The 18,316-nt window shown below is 39.0% G+C and overlaps 1 protein-coding gene and 2 non-coding genes across 8 annotated transcripts in view; all 3 read right to left on the bottom strand.

The window, feature by feature from the left end:
• Nucleotides 1–6,141: 6,141 nt before the first annotated feature.
• The window catches only part of st6gal1 (ST6 beta-galactosamide alpha-2,6-sialyltranferase 1), a 43,870-nt gene continuing 31,695 nt past the window's right edge, over nucleotides 6,142–18,316 (bottom strand). For all 6 annotated transcript variants that reach the window (XM_071205375.1, XM_071205374.1, XM_071205373.1 and 3 more), the window contains 5 exons: nucleotides 17,665–17,929; nucleotides 15,813–15,910; nucleotides 15,625–15,726; nucleotides 14,347–14,521; nucleotides 6,142–10,983 (listed from right to left, as the gene is read on the bottom strand). In XM_071205375.1, the coding sequence (XP_071061476.1) occupies nucleotides 10,715–10,983; nucleotides 14,347–14,521; nucleotides 15,625–15,726; nucleotides 15,813–15,910; nucleotides 17,665–17,929 (909 nt within the window). In that variant the 3' untranslated portion in view covers nucleotides 6,142–10,714. The remainder of the gene's footprint in view (nucleotides 10,984–14,346; nucleotides 14,522–15,624; nucleotides 15,727–15,812; nucleotides 15,911–17,664; nucleotides 17,930–18,316) is intronic.
• trnad-guc (transfer RNA aspartic acid (anticodon GUC)) lies at nucleotides 11,301–11,372 on the bottom strand. Its single transcript has one exon. It is a non-coding gene; the product is annotated as a tRNA-Asp (tRNA).
• Nucleotides 13,381–13,452, bottom strand: trnad-guc (transfer RNA aspartic acid (anticodon GUC)). Its single transcript has one exon. It is a non-coding gene; the product is annotated as a tRNA-Asp (tRNA).

Raw genomic sequence — 18,316 nt, 5'->3', positions numbered from 1 at the left:
CAATTACATTGCATTTAGCTGACGCTTTTATCCAAAGCGACTTACAAGCGACTTACAATAAGTACATTCGACCAGGAAAACAGAATCATATAAGTACATCAGCTTTCATAGAGCCAAGTATTTCAAGTGCTACTCAACTGGTTATAGATAAGCCAGTCCTTTGTTGTGAGAAATATCTTGTATTCACTTGAGTCCAGTTGTTAAGCCTGCAATTACCATGGAGGTTTCTGGGTTAGCTCTTGACTTGTTTCATAGCAGTGCTGGTGTTGCTCTTTTTGAGGATACCATGCTAGAAAAGAGCCCCTCCCTGCAGTGTGGTGATGCACAACAACTTAATGAGATGCATAGCGATGATGAAAGTGATGAAGACGACGACATTGAGGTCATTTATTTGCAGAAACCAACTCATTACATGGACACAGCATCCATCAGTGATAGCAGCATTTCAGAGAGTGCTGTGAAACCAGGCACCACCCTGCATGCTGATTCTTATCTATTTGAAAACATACAGAAATCACCAGAGGAGAGTACTGCCAAGACAGATACACAGGAGCAACATGAAGAGTTGAACGGCTCTTTATGTGATGATACCTACTCATCAGAAGTCTCCTTCACAGCCCAAACTGAGTCAGACGACACGCTAAGAAGTATCACATACTACAAATGTTGTGTGGCTCTGCTGCTTGTCAGGTTGCTAACAAGTATCACTAAAGCGACCAAGACAACGCTGACCCTGACAGACTTCAGTGATATTATCGAGAACATCGCAAGCAGGATGACGAGAGAACATTATGACACTGAAACCTTTTTAAACCCTAATTCTTTAGCCCTTGAAGATATAAGCAAGTGTATTTTCAAAGACCTGAAGAAGGTGTTTGGCAGTGCAAAGCTCGTGCAGGTTGCAATGTCCTCACATGATCTAGAATTTGACGATGCGGTTATCCGGGGCTTAACTCATTACCTGATTGTCCATGAAGTACTACCTAAAAAAAAGGGTGTTGTTTTAAGGTTTTTCACATCATTGTCCACCGCCGTCGCAAAGCCTTTTAAATCCTGCTGTGGAAAAAAAGTGCATCCTGGTAGTCATGACCAAGAAGAGGACGACTTCACACTTGTCGAAGATATATATATATATATTGCACCTGAGCAGCAAATCACAGAGGACTTTCAGCCATTTTCTGCAGAGCCTGCTGACACCTCAAAAGATCAAAAAGTGTACCAACACTTGATCTATCTTGTGTTCGTTGGGTTGTTAACTCATACTGCTAAGGAGGCACGTGAGTCAATTCGGGATATCGATTTAGATAGAATCCTAAGGTTTCTGACAGCAAGGGCACTGACAGATAAAGCGTTAAATATCAATCTTTTCATCTGTGACAATAAAAAGTTCAAGAAGATTTCCAAGGATTTGTTCAGAGACCTCAGACAGCAGTTCGGCTCTGCAGAGGCGCTGCTAGAAGCCATTATATCACAGGAACCGGCTTTTGCCGATGCCATTATCGAGACCTTGAAAACTAACCTGGTCTCTCCAACTCAAAAGAAGACCACCATTGTCAGGGTTTTCTCAAATATGGCCAGAGCTTTCATGAAGCCCTTCTCTTCCAGCTGTGGATGTGGATCTGATTTGCTGACGACACGATAGTCATCAGCCAGATCACCAACGGCAACGAGGCGGCGTACAGAGAGGTGGTTGAAAACCTGACATCTTGGTACCAGGATAACAACCTCCATCTCAACGTCAGCAAAACAAACTACCACCATCACCAAGAAAGCTCGAGAGCGACTCTTCTTCCTCCGCAGGCTGAGGAGGTTCAACATGGACTCCAGGATACTCTGCAACTTCTACAGGTGCACCATAGAGAGTATCCTGAGTGACTGCATCACGGCCATCCATGGAGGACCTCTACTCCCAGCGGCTCAGGAAGAAAGCCCTCCAGATTATAAAAGACCCCCATCACCCCCAGCCACAAACTGTTCTGTCTGCTGCCGTCTGCAGGCGTTACCGCAGCATCCGGACTAAAACCACCAGACTCAGAGACAGTTTCATCCCACAGGCCATAAGACTATTAAGCACCTGAACTTGAAACAGCATTATAACATTAATCTGGCTGCTACTTAGAAATGATTTATCTAATATATCATTCCATCACTTGCACTATTTCACTATTTTACTATTTTTACTTTTTTATTCACTTATTACTTGCACAATTTGTTTGTGTTTATCTGTTTTATTGTGTTGCACTGTTGGAGGAGCGTGTGACCTAAGATTTTCATCGTCATAACTACACTGTAGCTATTCACGTTGATGCCAACTAACCACTTCAGAATCCACAGTGTTCACAAAACAACATTCAACATTTTTAGATTGTAAATGATACTGTAGCCCCCCTAGCAGGAACGAGAGGATTTGATTCAAAGTCTTCCCTCTCCTGTGCAGTTATATGCCTTTGGGTTTTTCCTCTGTGTACTACAGTTTTTCTCCCAACACATGCAGCTGATTCCTTCACTGGACCAACACAAATCAGTAATATAGTATCTATGTTCCATTTGCCACACATCAAAATGTAAAGTGGTCACCACAAAGCACCTATTAGACCCATCAAGTAAAAAGTGCACTAAATGCAAACAGAAACATAACAATACCTGTTCCACCAAGTGACTAGGGAAACCAGCAATTACCCAATTAGGCAAACTAACACTTTGTGAAGAAAGCCCCTTACTACTTTTATTTTTATTTTTGTATTTTATTATATATGTTGCATCGTTTGAGGAGCTCAGGTCATAAGAATGTCCTTGCCACTAGCGTATGCATATGACAATAAAACCTTTGAATTTGAATTTTAGAATTAGAATGCATTTTTTTTTTTTTTTAAAACGCAATCAGGCAGCAAGAAGAAAATCAAGATGAAACAACATTTAAATAAAATACCAATAACAATCAATATATATGTTTTATAATGATTGATCATGAAAGTGTTCTCAAAGCAAGGTGCAGCAAGTTTGAATGACTTTGTATACTGCAGGGTAGCTTGTGAATTTACTCCAGGTGGAACTTAAGTCTGATTTAAGAGTTGATTATATTTCACATCATTCATCCAGATCTCTAAAGTAACTCAAGGTATTAAATAAAAGTAGTGGAGTAAAAGTTCAGAACTTACCTCTGAATTGTAGCGAAGTAGAAGTACAAAGTAGCATAACATGGAAATACTCAAGTAGAGTACAAGTATCTCAACATTGTACTTAAGTACAGTACTTGGGTAAATGTACTTAGTTACTTCCCATCTCTGAGAACAAATCAAGTCAAGATTAGCAGCAGCATAAACTAAAAAGTGAGTTAGCATTGTGTTTTTGGTGGATGTGAGTCAGCCACTAGGTGGAGACATATAGCTATTAATGGTACAGACTGTCACACAAAACACAGAGCCTGTTGCTGAAGAGGACAGCTCATAGACTGTGTATGTAAAAGGGACAGCTGCATAGCAATACAGGAAAAAGACGGGACAAAAGGTTCAACTCCAGGACAAAGACATTCGTATGTACTTCAGGGATGATAGTATGGATGCAGATGTTGTCTTTTTTTGCAGTTAATTGTATTTTTAGGGACATTTTATATCCATAAAAAGAAATGGAAACCGCATTTTTATCAAGAATTTCAACAATATATTAGCACTATTCAAAACATTAGAATAAGAATAACAATGCAATCCAAACTAATTTGATATTTAAAAAAATATTTAATCTGAAGTATCACAAAGTATTTTTCTTTCCTTTGTTTATTTTTTCTTTATTTAATGTCTTGTTGCTTTGTACGTCTGCCCCTGGACTTTGTCTGTTGTTTATCAAATGTATGATGTTCATGTATGACAATTGAATAGATGAAAATAAATTTAAAAAAAAAGCTGCATAGCAATACAGTAAGCCTACAATATAATAATGCTTAAAGAATGTTATCATTGTTTCTAAAAACATAGCTACTCTCATGTCTAAGTCTAAATACAATATATGTTCTGCAACAATCACTAATTGTTCCATCTAAAATAAGCCTATGTCTACCTTTCATTTAAACTTTATTTGAATAATCTATTTATTTAGTTTATGTTCATGTTTCTTGCCCCGAGGGTTTTAATCCCTGTGGGCGCATAGCGTGTCCTATTCATGCATGTTCACCGCACCTCTATATAACCCTAAATAACGAAGAATTTGGAAGTAGTTTATGTGACATGGCCACTTTTATCAATGTCCGGAGAGCGGAGTAGTTGTCATGTATGAACAGTAGCCTAACTAGTTCGAAACCGGCTTGACACACTCATGTTGTAACGGAATGAATGATACGGTAGTTGTTCTGTATTTAGCATTCGGCATTCACTTGAATTAATACTATTTATTTTATGTTTTTATTGAACTTAAATCCAATACACATAAGGCTGGTTGTACCCAGCGTTGCCAGATTTGGCTTGTTTCTACCCTTTTGGGCTATTACAAATAGCGTCGTTTACGAGTTATCTTATTTTTAAAATATATACATGTATGAGTTGTATATGCAATGATTTACTATTACAGTTTTGCGTTGGTTTCTGTCAACGTTATGATTTGGGCAGGTTTTAAATTGGGACAATCTGTAAATCGTATCTGGCAACACCTGGCCGTGACGATGGGCGTTAGCTGGGCGCTAAAACTATTGAGCTGCAGTTTCGTGAGCCGTCATGTACCAAGAAACAGCTTTTACAGACATGAGGCAATCATATCAACTTAACAGTGAGTATATTTCATGTCTGACTTTTGTGCATTCACTCTCTGCCATTAGCTAGCTAACATTAGACAAAGGAAGTTGTGACAGGTGTCGTGTAGCTATCGTGTTATTACGGTAACATTAATTAGCACATACGTTGGTTAGCTAAAGTTAACGTTAGCTCGTTAGCTAATGTTAACGTTAGCTTGTCCGTTAGCAGTTAGTTTCAATGTACATTGGCGTATCAATCATATTATTGTTAATAGCGACTTGAATACATGTAATAACGTGTTATAAACGTGATAGGAGTATGTATGGGCGTGTTACAGCAACTTCTTGTGTTTTGGGCCAAATGTGCTTTTTTTCGCCTCCACAGCGAGGGTGTACGATGTAGACAAAAAAAAGCATATATTTTGATCCTCAACATCTTATGATGGTACTCGAATTGGATAACAACTGTAGAAGTGTAGTATTCATATTCTGTACAAACGCTATAGTCCAGTAAGACAAAAGTAAAATGTGTGTCATATTAATTGGGCTATACATAAATACATTTTTGATTGATTGATTGAAATGTTTTGTGTCACACACATGTCTTTATTCTGCTTAATCTTACTACTTACATTTACTCAAGTATTGAATAACACTCTACTCTCATTTTCTACTGGTTAACACTCCACTGTCATTTGTATTAAACATCATACTTTTAATTCTTGACGTTTATCTGAAAATAAAAGTTACTTTAGATAAACATATTACAGACATATTACAGACAACACATATAGCCATTTTGTAATTGAAAATATATTATTCTGGATATAACCACCAAACATTTTATGAAGTCGGTAAACGTCTTTAACTCCACCAGTTACAAAAGCGGCTGCTTACATGTTAATGCATCAGTAATAATTATAAAATATATACTTAAAATGAATGTAACTCTAAAACAGGACAATCATTTCCATTAAAGTAATTGTAGTTACATTTTATTTTGTATTTTTAGGATATGTTGTAGACAACCAAATGTGGCCAATACTACTGAAAAGCTTAATTACTTCTACGTCTGCAGTGAAAAATACTACTTTAAATGTGAAGTTATTCAGTATTTTCTCTTCTTTAAATTCCCTCTGTTGTGCCCATTTGTATGTTTTTGTTGTTTGTTTTGAGCAGTAGATGGTGCAATGGGGCACAGGGTATTCAGGTGGTCTCACCAGCACAGGTGCGGGTGATAGAGGCTGTGTGAGCAAACGATTTGCAAAAACTGGTTTATATAAATGGTATTAATAGCAAGAATGTTGTGGTCGTAATTTGAGAGTGCACGCGTCTAACTAAAAGTCACATTTTCAATCCATGGGGATATTGAGTGGCAATAGTCACCACACCCTCTATATTCAATAATTATTTCAAGAGCCTTTCAGTTGTCAGGTATTTATTGATTGATGAGTTACAAATACATAAATGTACTTCTTTCCACCTAGACATGTGATCGTCTCAACCTCCTGCTCACATACTGTACAGACAGAATGGCTGACATGACATATGAAATCATCAACAAAACACAATGTAGTCAGTTCACTGAATCCTTGAAAAACAACAATAATATTAATATTAATCACAATATTTTAGAAATGTAATTTAACATGCTGTGTTGGAATATATAAACAGAAAAGTAATTGTGTTTCTAAGCCTGTGTGAATTGAAGTGAGCATCTTAATTCAGTGGTGACATACTTCAAAATAAACCTAAACTGCATCTGCTCAGATTTGTGTTATTTAAACCTGTTTAGAGTTATCACATTTGTTACCATTTATCCTGAGGCGAACATAACGGTGTAACCCAGATTTAGTTCAAATCTATCAAATAGTCGATGAGCTATTTCTTGTCCTTGAGGAAAGCAAACTGTACATTTGTCATTAACACACAGTTACTGATGTTTCTTAAAAATGTAAAGAAAACTGAACTTAAGAAAAAGCAACATGCTTATAGAAGTGGGTGGATCAAGTGACAAGACTCCAGGAGAAATAACAAATACAATCAACCACATTAAACCATAGTTAACAGCTTAACTAACCCTAACCCTCTTTTAAGAAAGCAAGAGGATGAAGGCAAAGCAGACACATATCTGTAAGCTTAAATAAAAAGGTTTCACACAAATTAAATGAGCAGGAGTTGGAACAACAATAGAACTGCATAGGGAGAAAAAGTTCTTAATTATTCATGTGTTTTGCCTCCCGAATAAACAATGAAGTAAAGTAAGAACATCAAACTGAAGTTATTAGAAAAACATTAGCGGAGCCGTTCACGATGAAACATTGGCGATATTGACATGATTATAAGATTATAATGTCTGTAGAGTCAAATATGCGTATGAATGAAAACAAATTAAACGGCTGAAGCAGTCGTAGTTTCAAACCCATCGACCTTTTTTATGTGCATTTGTTTCACATTGTCAATCCAAAAACCTTGATGAAAATGTGAATTTCAATTAAAAAAATCTAAGGTGTTTGTGCTTGGCTCAAGTAAAAAAGTTAGTTTATCCACAAAACCACAACTGAACAAAGTACAATGAATATTTTCCCCCCTTTTCGGTTCTTTATGGCACTGACTGGAGAATTTCCCCCACCAACTGTGGAACTGTATCCCACATTACAGTAGTGGATGGAAACAAGAAATATATAGCAATTTCTTGCAGATTTTCACAGAAATTCAGTCGTAAATTACCACGTATTTGAAGCTTTCTGCGGCTCGATATTTGTCTTTTACTACTTTGGTTCATAATCAGTAGAATCACACAAAGCTGCCTTTATCTTTTTGTTGTCAACATTTTATGTTTACGTTCAGTGTGAGCAGACAGTGCATAGCAAACAAGTGGTTTTAATGTAGAAAGGATTCATACAATGAAGGATCCATTAACTCCCACAACAACAAATCAATAATAACATTGTACAGTGTCTCCCTTTACTGAACAGTGTAAGACACTTCAGTGGTGCACATCTTTCATAAATTAATCAAATGACCCAAACATTTTGACATGTGATAAACTTGGGACTAGTCCATCTTTAAATATTGTAAAATGTTGATGTTTGATTTACTATTTGTATGCCGTAAAGTTTGTTATAAAAAATCTAATATCTTAAACACATATAACAATGAAGGAGCATCACACTCACCCTGTACAGTCCAGGCTCATTGTGTTTGTGTGCATGCTAATGAGCTGGTTCGCATGTAGTAATGCTAATATCAATACGCAGGAGGAAAATAATGGGATAAAAAGCAGGATTCTTGCCATGCGGACAATTCTCTGTTTATCAGAGATGTATAGACTTCTTCTTGTTGCTTCACTACTCTGGAGAATATTTTATTTACATGCCGAAAAAAAGTCAAAATACCCTTGAGGCTATTTCCTACTGCGATTAATACTGAAAACACAACATTGATGCAGGTGTGTTACAATAGTTGTAGTTCTGGAAACATCTACGGGCACAGAGTTGGGAAAATATGAACAGCAAAAAACATATTCTACTCAAAGCTGTGGCGCACATTAGTTCCTTTTCTAATGAATGTTTAAACTGTGGCGCTCTCTGCCTTTCAAAGTCAACAGGCTAGCTAACTAGCTTTAGCTGCAAGGTTATTTTGACAAGTTTTGCAAGATCAATTAAACAGATCTTTGATATCGAAGGTCTGAAGCTGCATGATATTAAATGAACTCTCCCTTAACTCAGACCAACAGTTACCAATAACTAAAAGGAATGTATATATATATTAATTATCGTTAGTAGTTTATGAATATTTATATTAATAAAACTCTGCTTTATATGGCTGTGTAACAGAATCACATTGAAGACCGCCCTCCTGGGTATTAATGCTACACTATATAAGAACTATGAGAAGAAGACTGCAGGGAACGGGTTGTAACAGGTTTGACTATGTGGGTACAAAACATTAGTTTGACTTCATTTTTAAAAACTGGATTCTTGGATAAGTGAAGTTAAATCAGGCAGGCATTATTTTCTTTAATACAAATAGATTTAGTGAGGTTTGTGTGTTTGTGTTTCATGTCGAGACATTCATCAGAGAGCATCTATGTTGATCCAGAACAGTGTGTGTTTTAGCAAAGAAAGACGAAAAATATGTCAGTCAACTAGATAGATGTCTGATTCACATGTTGTATGTTTTTAGGAGATAGTTTGAGCTTCATGTGGACGTTGATTCACTTGGGCAACAACCATATGTTTACTGTATATTGTGTACACATCTAATAGATTATATTCCATTCTATGGCCGTTTACTTCCTGTTTGATTTGTGTTCCCTCTGACCGTGTCCACAATAACACAACGCAAGTGTTTCCAGGACATTCTGTAAATATCTTTGTTCACACTGTATCACCTTAAAGTAGAGACATTTCTACTCTTCTCGGTCCTTCACACCCAAACGTATCAGGTACATGTAAGACTTGTTATACCTGTTATATCTTATTAGTTGCTGAGAACCATGCTCTCAAGTCATGTAGGTATTTGAGTTTCAAACAAACGGCAAGCTGAAGTTATATGTTTTATCCACTCATTCCCAACGTATTTGGGCGAGAAGAAGATACATTTTCTAATTCGACTGGCGTTAAAGTTGGCGTACTCCTACTGTGACTCACAACTCATTACAGCAATTAAAGTATGAAAAAACACACACTTGGATAAAACCGCTGACTTCAAGCGAAGATGTTTTGCTGTTTTAAAAAGGAAGTTCAAGCCCTGAAAATAGAGCCTTAACAAATTCCCAAAAGTGAAATCCTAGCTACAGGAAACTTGTCTGAAACCAGAGCAAAGTAGAAGTGTTTTATGTGGCATTCATAAGCAAGTGCCCTATGATTGTGCTAAGACTAAATTCAAATTGAGCTGAGTAACAGAACTGAATCAGCTCTTTCCTCAGTATCATCAGATGTTAGGGAAGCAGTGTCGGCAGTGAAAAACAGATACAAAACCGATCTAGATTCTACCAACAAACAAAGAAAAAACGTAATTACTCCACAGCTGCTTTCAGGAAAGTCGTGCTTTAAGTGAAATAACATTCAAAAGGAAATCAGCTTTTGTGATTCGGTTTAAAATATGTAAATACAATATTTACATTGAGTTAAGGCCTGGTTGTTGTTGTTTTGTTAGTTTGAGTAATGAGATCAATTTGGATAATTTCTTAACTTCTTCAGCAGGTCAGTTTAAGACTTTGGTTGGCTTAGGACGACGATGAAATTAGATAAAACGACCATAGTGCTGATGTTAACATGTTTCATTCCAAAAAACTGCAAATTAAACATCATAATCATGTTCTGTTTCCAAAGCATACCACATGTCTTTTGGGTGTTTTGACCTTTTTGATACATCGATATATATTTATATCATGCTTCTTGTCAGTAGTTGTTGGAAGTATAGCTTGTATAAATGTTGTCAGTGGTGTTGATTTTTTTTCTGGAAGACATAAAAAACCTGCTAGTTCCGTTTGGAAAACACAAAATATTAACATTAAAATATATGATTTTTACATACATGGTTAAAACAGCGATATGCTCCTTTTGTAAGGGATGTATATTCAGGGATGAACAGGGATTATCAATAAAACGTCCTCTATAGGTCATGTATGTATGTATGTCTGTATGTATGTATGAACAGCAGGCACACCTATTAGTTAATTGGACTGTGTGTGTGTGTGTGTGTGTGTGTGTGTGTGTGTGTGTGTGTGTGTGTGTGTGTGTGTGTGTGTGTGTGTGTGTGTGTGTGTGTGTGTGTGTGTGTGTGTGTGTGTGTGTGTGTGTGTGTGTGTGTGTGTGTGTGTGTGTGTGTGCAGCCTGATGTTACATGTAATATTTCTAGTGAGTGGCACAGCATTCCTTTTGTTTCGGCAGTGAGAATGAAATGTTCATGCGTCTGTCCTCATGTTTACATGCAGGTATCTGCTTTGCTTCATATGTTTGTGTGCTTTCCTTTTGTATTTTCAAGTCAGTGGTTGTTTACTCCGGCAGTGTGGGTACAGTTCAGATGTCTGAACCCAGGCAGGGTCACACGTCCATGGGTGTAGATGTCGGGGTCTGAACCCTGGTTCATCCGCTTGACCAGATTTTTCTCGTACAGCAGAGGGTGATATGCGCCCAGTGTGCAGGCGGCGTCGTAGAAACGCTGGTAGTAATGGCACAGCTCTGTCTTTCTGCGGGACGGCAGGAACTCGTAAACATGCACCACCTCACACAGCGACATCATCAGGATTGTGCCTGGGCGGGATACAAAGGAGAGAATATGTTGTGATATTTTGTTGACACCAAAACAGTTTTGAGTATGGGTCACGATTCTTTTTTCTGTACTCTACTGCGTTAGTCACCGAACTGTAACTCATAGTTCTTAACTGCGTCTATTCACCAAATTTCACTGGCTTCCTTTTTGGAACTGTTTTTACTGTTTCTTAACACAACTCTTTTGCGTTTCTCCCACCATATTCCACTGTTTCTTTACAGATATTGTATTTTATTAACCTGCCCTGCTGCTTCCCCTTTCATTCATACTTAATTTTCGCCAAAACAATAAATGTTTCCTCCCCGACGGGGAATTGAACCCCGGTCTCCCGCGTGACAGGCGGGGATACTGACCACTATACTATCGAGGAATGGATGAGGAATGGATGAGCAATGGTGGTGCAGTACACATTTTGTCCAGAAGGGAGCAGTCAACAGTGGTGCTATTTCGGCAAAGGGATCCTTTAGCTAAAACTCTAAAATCGTTTCCATTCATTCTCTATGGTAGTGCTAAATCACTACGGATGTAATATATATTTGGCTGCTAGTAAGAGCTGTTTGCTCCTGCAGCAGTAAAGTGATTGTGTAACCAAAAAACTCCAGTAGGGAGAAAAAATGTATGGAGATTATTCATTAATATACTGTATATATACTAGGGCTGTCAAGTTAACGCGTTAATAACGCGTTAACGCAAAAAAAATTTACGCCACTAATTATTTTAACGCGATTAACGCATGTGTATTTTTTTTCCTCGGCCGCCCCGTAGTTTCAGAGCGCATCGAGTTTAATATACCATCTACAAGCTGATGCTGACAGCCCCGCTCCTGCCGCCCGCTTGTGGCAGACCACACTTCCACGCTCACCGGCAGGCACCGACTGGCCATCGGGAGGACCGGGAGGGTGTGTGTGTGTGTGGCCCGAGCGAGCGAGAGAGAGACCTTACGTGCATTACCGTACCGCAGTGTGAACGCGGCTATTGTTGTTGTTAGCATCTGGTGCTAGCTAGCTGCGCTAACGGATATAAGGAGCTGTTTAAATGAAAACAGAGGAGCGCTCTATCCACACAACTGCGCCGAGCACTTGACTTGATGCAGGAAGCCAGACAGCGGGACATTGTAGGAGAAGTCAGCACACTCATGATTGCAGCAACATGATTGCAGCGTCCAGGCAGCTCCCGTTCGAGCATATGCCTTGAGTTGCACATAGCTCCAACGATCTCACACACACACACACACACACACACACACACACACACACACACACACACACACACACACACACACACACACACACACACACACACACACACACACACACCATTTGTATTGTATGAGAGGTTCCAGGTTGAATTGAGGCGAATATTTGTAATGTTCAAATGATAATAAACATTAGCATAAAGCATATTTGTCCACTCATATGTTGATAAGAGTATTAAAAACTTGAAAAATATTCCTCTAAGGTACATTTAGAACAGATAAAAAATGTGCGATTAATCGCGATTAACTATGGACAATCATGCGATTAATCGCGATTAAATATTTTAATCGACTGACAGCCCTAATATATACATATAATATAATGTATGTATTATGGCAGAACACAGTATAGCTGTATAATAGGTAATAATGACACAGCTCTGTCTTTCTGAGGGACGGCAGGAACTCGTAAACATGCATCACCTCACACAGCGACATCATCAGGGTTCAAAGGAGAAAATATGTTGTAATATTTAGTAGACACCAAAACAGTTTCCAGTACTGTACTCTACTGCGTGAGCCACCATACTGTACTGCGTCTCTCACAGATCGTTCCTGCATGTATAGGAGCCATTTATGTGTGTTGTTGGTATGTCAGTTTATTTTGTTTATATTTATCTTGCCATATTATTTTTGACCACTTGGTGGCGGGGTTTACTGCACAGGGTGAAGGTGAATAAATAGGGTCATGGTGAGCTGTGAGGGCAGGACAGGAGGAGGAAGAGCACACCGATTCAACCAGACGCGGCAGATGCTCACAACTACAAACATTCATCTACTCATTCAGCTATTGTACAAACGCTCAATAAACAACAAACCAAACTGCATTCAAGAATGGAAATCATCTGTTATGTGTCTGCGTATGATCACTCTTAACCGGAATATTGGACATTGGAACATTAAAATTGCCATTACTGCGTTTATTAACCAAAGTCTACTGGGTTAAAAAATGTAAGCTTTCTTTGTGGAACTGTTATTTGTTTCTTCTTGTAGTGCGACACTTGGGTTTCTTTTCAGTTCTCTATTGCATTTGCCTCACTGATCTCTATTGCGGTTTTCCTACCCTACTCTATTTTCTTTCCTTTTCTTTACTTCTTAATTTCTCAAAAACAATAAATGTTTCCTCCCCGACGGGGAATTGAACCCCGGTCTCCCGCGTGACAGGCGGGGATACTGACCACTATACTATCGAGGAATGGATGAGCAATGGTGGTGCAGTACACATTTTGTCCAGAAGGGAGCAGTCAACAGTGGTGCTATTTCGGCAAAGGGATCCTTTAGCTAAAACTCTAAAATCGTTTCCATTCATTCTCTATGGTAGTGCTAAATCACTACGGATGTAATATATCTTTGGCTGCTAGTGGCACACTTTAGCCAGTGAGAGCTGTTTGCTCCTGCAGCAAAACATAATTATTCTGCATAATAATGACTACATTTACTTTTGGTTTTTTTCAATAACAAATGTATTTCTTTAAGAAAAGAATAATATATATATATATATGTTAATAATTTAGTTTTTGGGAGAAGGGGTGGGATTAAATAAGTGTAAACTTCTTCCCATCGCCTTCTCGGATGTGTAATCAAGTAGATTATTTGTTTATACATAATTTAGAATGAGTAATATGTTTGTATATCAATTTGACTGCTTAATTTTGTATTGTATAATAATTCTCATGTTAAATGTTTGTATTATTGTTTTACACATTTGAAATAAATCAAATCAAATAAGTATATTTTGATGTCAATACTTTTGTACTTTTACTTGGGTCACATTTTGAATGCAGGACTTTTACTGTAACAGAGTATTCCTACACTCCGGTACTTCTACTTTTACGTAAGTACAAGATCTGAGTACTTACCTCTGATCTTCAGCTTATAAATATATATATATATAATCAAATAATATTACTTATTATAACCAAACTAACATTATATAGCATTTGTTTCTTTATATTGGTTCCCGCAACTCTTACAGCATTTCTTTTTGGAAGTGAGCTGCAATTTGTTTACCAGACTCTACGGCATTTCTACTAAACTCTACTGAACTTTCATTCACGTGAACAGGTTTTTCAGATATGGTTTTGCATACCAAGCAGGCCGGAGGAGGGCGGGTTTCTCTGGATGGGCTCAGCCATGTTGTCTTGAATACGTTGCCAGACCTGCCACTCGAAGCGAGGATGCAGGATGTAGAAGGGCTGCATCGGATGAAGCCTCCTGTATCTCTGGTACTGGGTGAAGATGGGGTAGTCTGTTCTGTTGTACCACTATAAGGGGGGAAGATATAGAACTATTCAAGTGTATTTACTTTTAAAACAATGCACTGCAGGTTTCCATTTTGGTTTCTGTACACAACTGGTAGTTACAGATAATGTGAGAGTAAGAGGAAGAGAAAGTTTAGGAAAAAACACTGCATGTGGTGAATTAGGACATTCAAAGTCGAAAATAGGACTTGTTCGTAGAGTTAAGGGAAGTTCTTTCAACATGTCCTGAATGCAGCATTAATCAAATCAAAGCAAGATTTTGTATGGCCCCAAATCACAAGAAATACCTCAAAGGGCAGTACAAAGCAAAGACAAAAACAAAATACAAACGTCATAGCATAAAAATGATAAGAACATTATACAACACCATAAGTATTGCCATGTGATAAAAGCATGTGACTGAAGTGATGGTAATGATGAGCCGAAACTAGGTGGTGGAAGCTAGTTTACAAGGAAGACAGATGCGAAGAGATGGGTTTTGAGTTTGCTTTTAAAGGAATCAACGGAAATAGCTTTGTGGATCTGAAACGGAAGACGACTCCAAAGGAGAGGTGCTCTGAATGAAAAGGCTCTGCCACCTACGGAGGATTTGTGAATTCTGGGGATGGAAAGGAGACTTGCATTATGTGATCGTGGGAGCCTGGTAGATATTTGTGGGGTAATTAATGAAGACAGATAAGGAGGGGCTATTCCATGTAAGATTTTAAAGGTTAATAGTAACATCTTGAAGTCAGATCTTGTGTGAATCGGGAGCCAATGCAATGAAATGAGAAAAGGGGTGATATGATCACATTTTCTGGTTCTGGTTAATATTCTGGCAGCTGTGTTTTGAACCAGTTGTAGTTTGGTCGTGATTGATTTTGGTAGCCTGGAGAAAAGTGAATTGCACTTTAGGTTTAAATTCTGGTTTCTGTACACAACTGGTAGTTACAGATAATGTGAGAGGACAAGGGAAAGTTGAGGCAAAAAACACTGCATGTGGTGAATCAGGACATTCAAAGTCGAATAAATTCCTTCTTCTTAGAGTTAAGGGATGTTTTTTCAACATGTCGTGAATGCAGCATTACCTGTAGTCGGCACAGGTAATTACTTGTAGGAAAACACACCTGAGAGAGGTCAGCAGAGAAGGGGGCGGGATCCCAGGCCACCAGAGCACCTGAGCTGTACAGAGAGCTGGACAGGAAACGGTGGTCATCAGACGCCATCACCTTTTAACACAAGCAAAAGCATTATATCCGTTTCTAAAGCACACCCTTTCAGTAACTGTATGTTTTGAGCATGTCAGTGTGTTTACCTGGGAGTTGATTAGGCGGATTGTGGTTTTTGAACCGACATCCTTCTCGAAGCCGGTGGTCGGGGCGGCGTTGAAGCGCAGCACTGCATCGTGGGAGTCTGTAATTTAATAAATAACCTTTTTAGAAGAAGTAGAACTTGATTAACACGTTTTCTGTTTCGACGTCTGTAAATTACTTGGAAGGTTTGTTGAACACAAGAAAGTGCAGACGTCCAGATGTTGGTAATTGGAGTCAAATATTTTAAAGGTCACCTATTGTGCAAAATCCACTTTTTCATGTCTTTTATACATACACTTGTGTCCCCTCTGAAAGTTTCAGGAAAAAATATTCTCTCTCTTTTTGTACTGATCCATTTCTATAAAAACCTGTCTGAAAATGAGCTGATCAGATTTTGGCCACTTTATGATGTCATAGCGATTGTTTGTCTTGTGTAACCATTAGCCAATCACCAACCAAGGTAACCCCCCCCCCCACCTTATCACCTGAATCTCCTCCTCGAGCACAATTACGCGCTTTCACACCAAGTACTTTGACTAAAAAGGGGGTGAAAAGGTTCTCATGAACTAAGTTCTAGTTCCGGATTTTTGAGAGGGGTCTGCCTGCAGACCTCCACTCTCAGGACACCTCCACTGTCAGTACAGGAAGTGCACGCTAAGAATTCCAAAATAAAATCACCACTATCAGTACAGTGCCCGTTTCCAAACAGGAATGCACGCAAATACAAAATAAAATTGGATCGTGACGGATCGTGACACTTATTATATACATATGTATATCTATATATATATATATATATATATACGGACACCTTGTATTGTAGTTACTATCAGTACAGCCACAGCGCCACTTTCCGAACAGGAAATGCACGCAAATACAAAATAAAATCGTACTGACACTTATTATATACATAAAGTATATATATATATAAAAATAGGGACACCTTGTATTGTTTACTCTCAGTACAGCACCACTTTCCGAACAGGAAATGCACGCTAATACAACATAAAATAGCACTGACACTTATTATCTATATATATATATATATATAGGTATATGTATTTATTTATATATATAAATACGACATCTTGTATTTTAGTTACACCCGCTAGACAACAGTGGAAGGTTCGAGAAACAACCGTGTTTGCCGGGTGCACCGCGGCGGAGCTGGGGAGGTTCCAGCTGCGAACCTCCACCCCGCTGCGGGACCCGTGGGACGCCTGGACGGTGCGTCTTGGTCACGATTCATATCGGCCGGCGCGGAGGCCCTCCGACAGTGGGTCGCGTTTGCCATTCGATCAGTGAGAGGAGAGGAGAAAAATGAAACAAAAATGGTCAAAATCCGTTAATATATGGATGAGTGTGGGGGGGGGGCCGGACACAGGCCGTGGGGGGACACCCGAGACCGGGCAATGTCCCCGGTAGTGCACGGTGGTCGGACTCATCACCTCCGTAATGAGTCTCCATTGTGATTTGAAAACTTCCATCAAACCAGAGCCATTTAATAGGGCGCTGCATCAAACGAGTCCTTCGGTGGGCGGGAAAAAAACGCGTCAGAATCGTCACTTGGTGTCCTGAGAGTGGAGGTCTGCACTGCACCGGAACTGTCCTGAGAGTGGAGGTCTGCAGGCAGGCTCCCATGGGATTTTTTGGGTGTGAACGCAACATTTCAAGAACTATCGGAACTATACTGGGAAAAGTACTCCGGTGTGAAAGCGCCTAATATGATCTTTTTAACCATCTAATTTCATCTAAAGTAACAGACAGAGAATCAGCACTTTTGAAACAGGGCTGAAACAGACAAAAGGGGTCCTTTAATACAATAAACAGAATGATGGGAAAAAAATATCTCGCCTATCTCTTTGCCAAGTCCTGAGTAGCGCAGCGACCCTGCAGACGACACCACAGCGCAGGTCCTGTACGGCCCGAGGTCAGAGGTCAGCTGACTCATTGGCAGCTGGGAGGCCCAGGGCAGAGATGAGAAGGGCTGGAGGTCAGAGGTCAACGTCTCCACCTCCACGTTTTCCTTCATTTGGCAGAGAAGTTTAGGACCGCTCAGCTTGGGCCGGCTGGACACACCGCCAGGACCGGAGAACTCCACTCCGTACTTATTCGTCGCCTGTCAGAAAAGACAAATCAAAGACCAATTAAGTGTATTATGTGGTTATGTTACAAAGAGGATCCCTACCGCTAATGTTCAAGGGGAGTTTGTTACATTCTGACATTTGAAATTTCTCTAGAGAGCTCATTTACAGATTGAACATTAAGTGCTTTATGTCACAGGAGGAAGTGTCTGAAGTGAACTTGAACAGAACAATCATTAGAGAACCTAAAAGTAGAGATGCACCGACCTCGCATTTTAAAGCCAATACTAACTCAAATAGATGAATTGTGAAAAAAGCAGGATATCAAACATTTTGTTCAGAAACAGGTTTATTACCAGGTAGGTTGACACATACGAGGAATTTGACTTGGTGGCGTGGTGCATACATAAAAACACAGATAG

The sequence above is a fragment of the Pseudochaenichthys georgianus genome, chromosome 14, assembly GCF_902827115.2.
Source record: "Pseudochaenichthys georgianus chromosome 14, fPseGeo1.2, whole genome shotgun sequence".
NCBI lineage: Eukaryota > Metazoa > Chordata > Actinopteri > Perciformes > Channichthyidae > Pseudochaenichthys > Pseudochaenichthys georgianus.
Note: the sequence above shows the minus strand (reverse complement) of the source record. Positions and strands in the feature narration are given on the sequence as shown.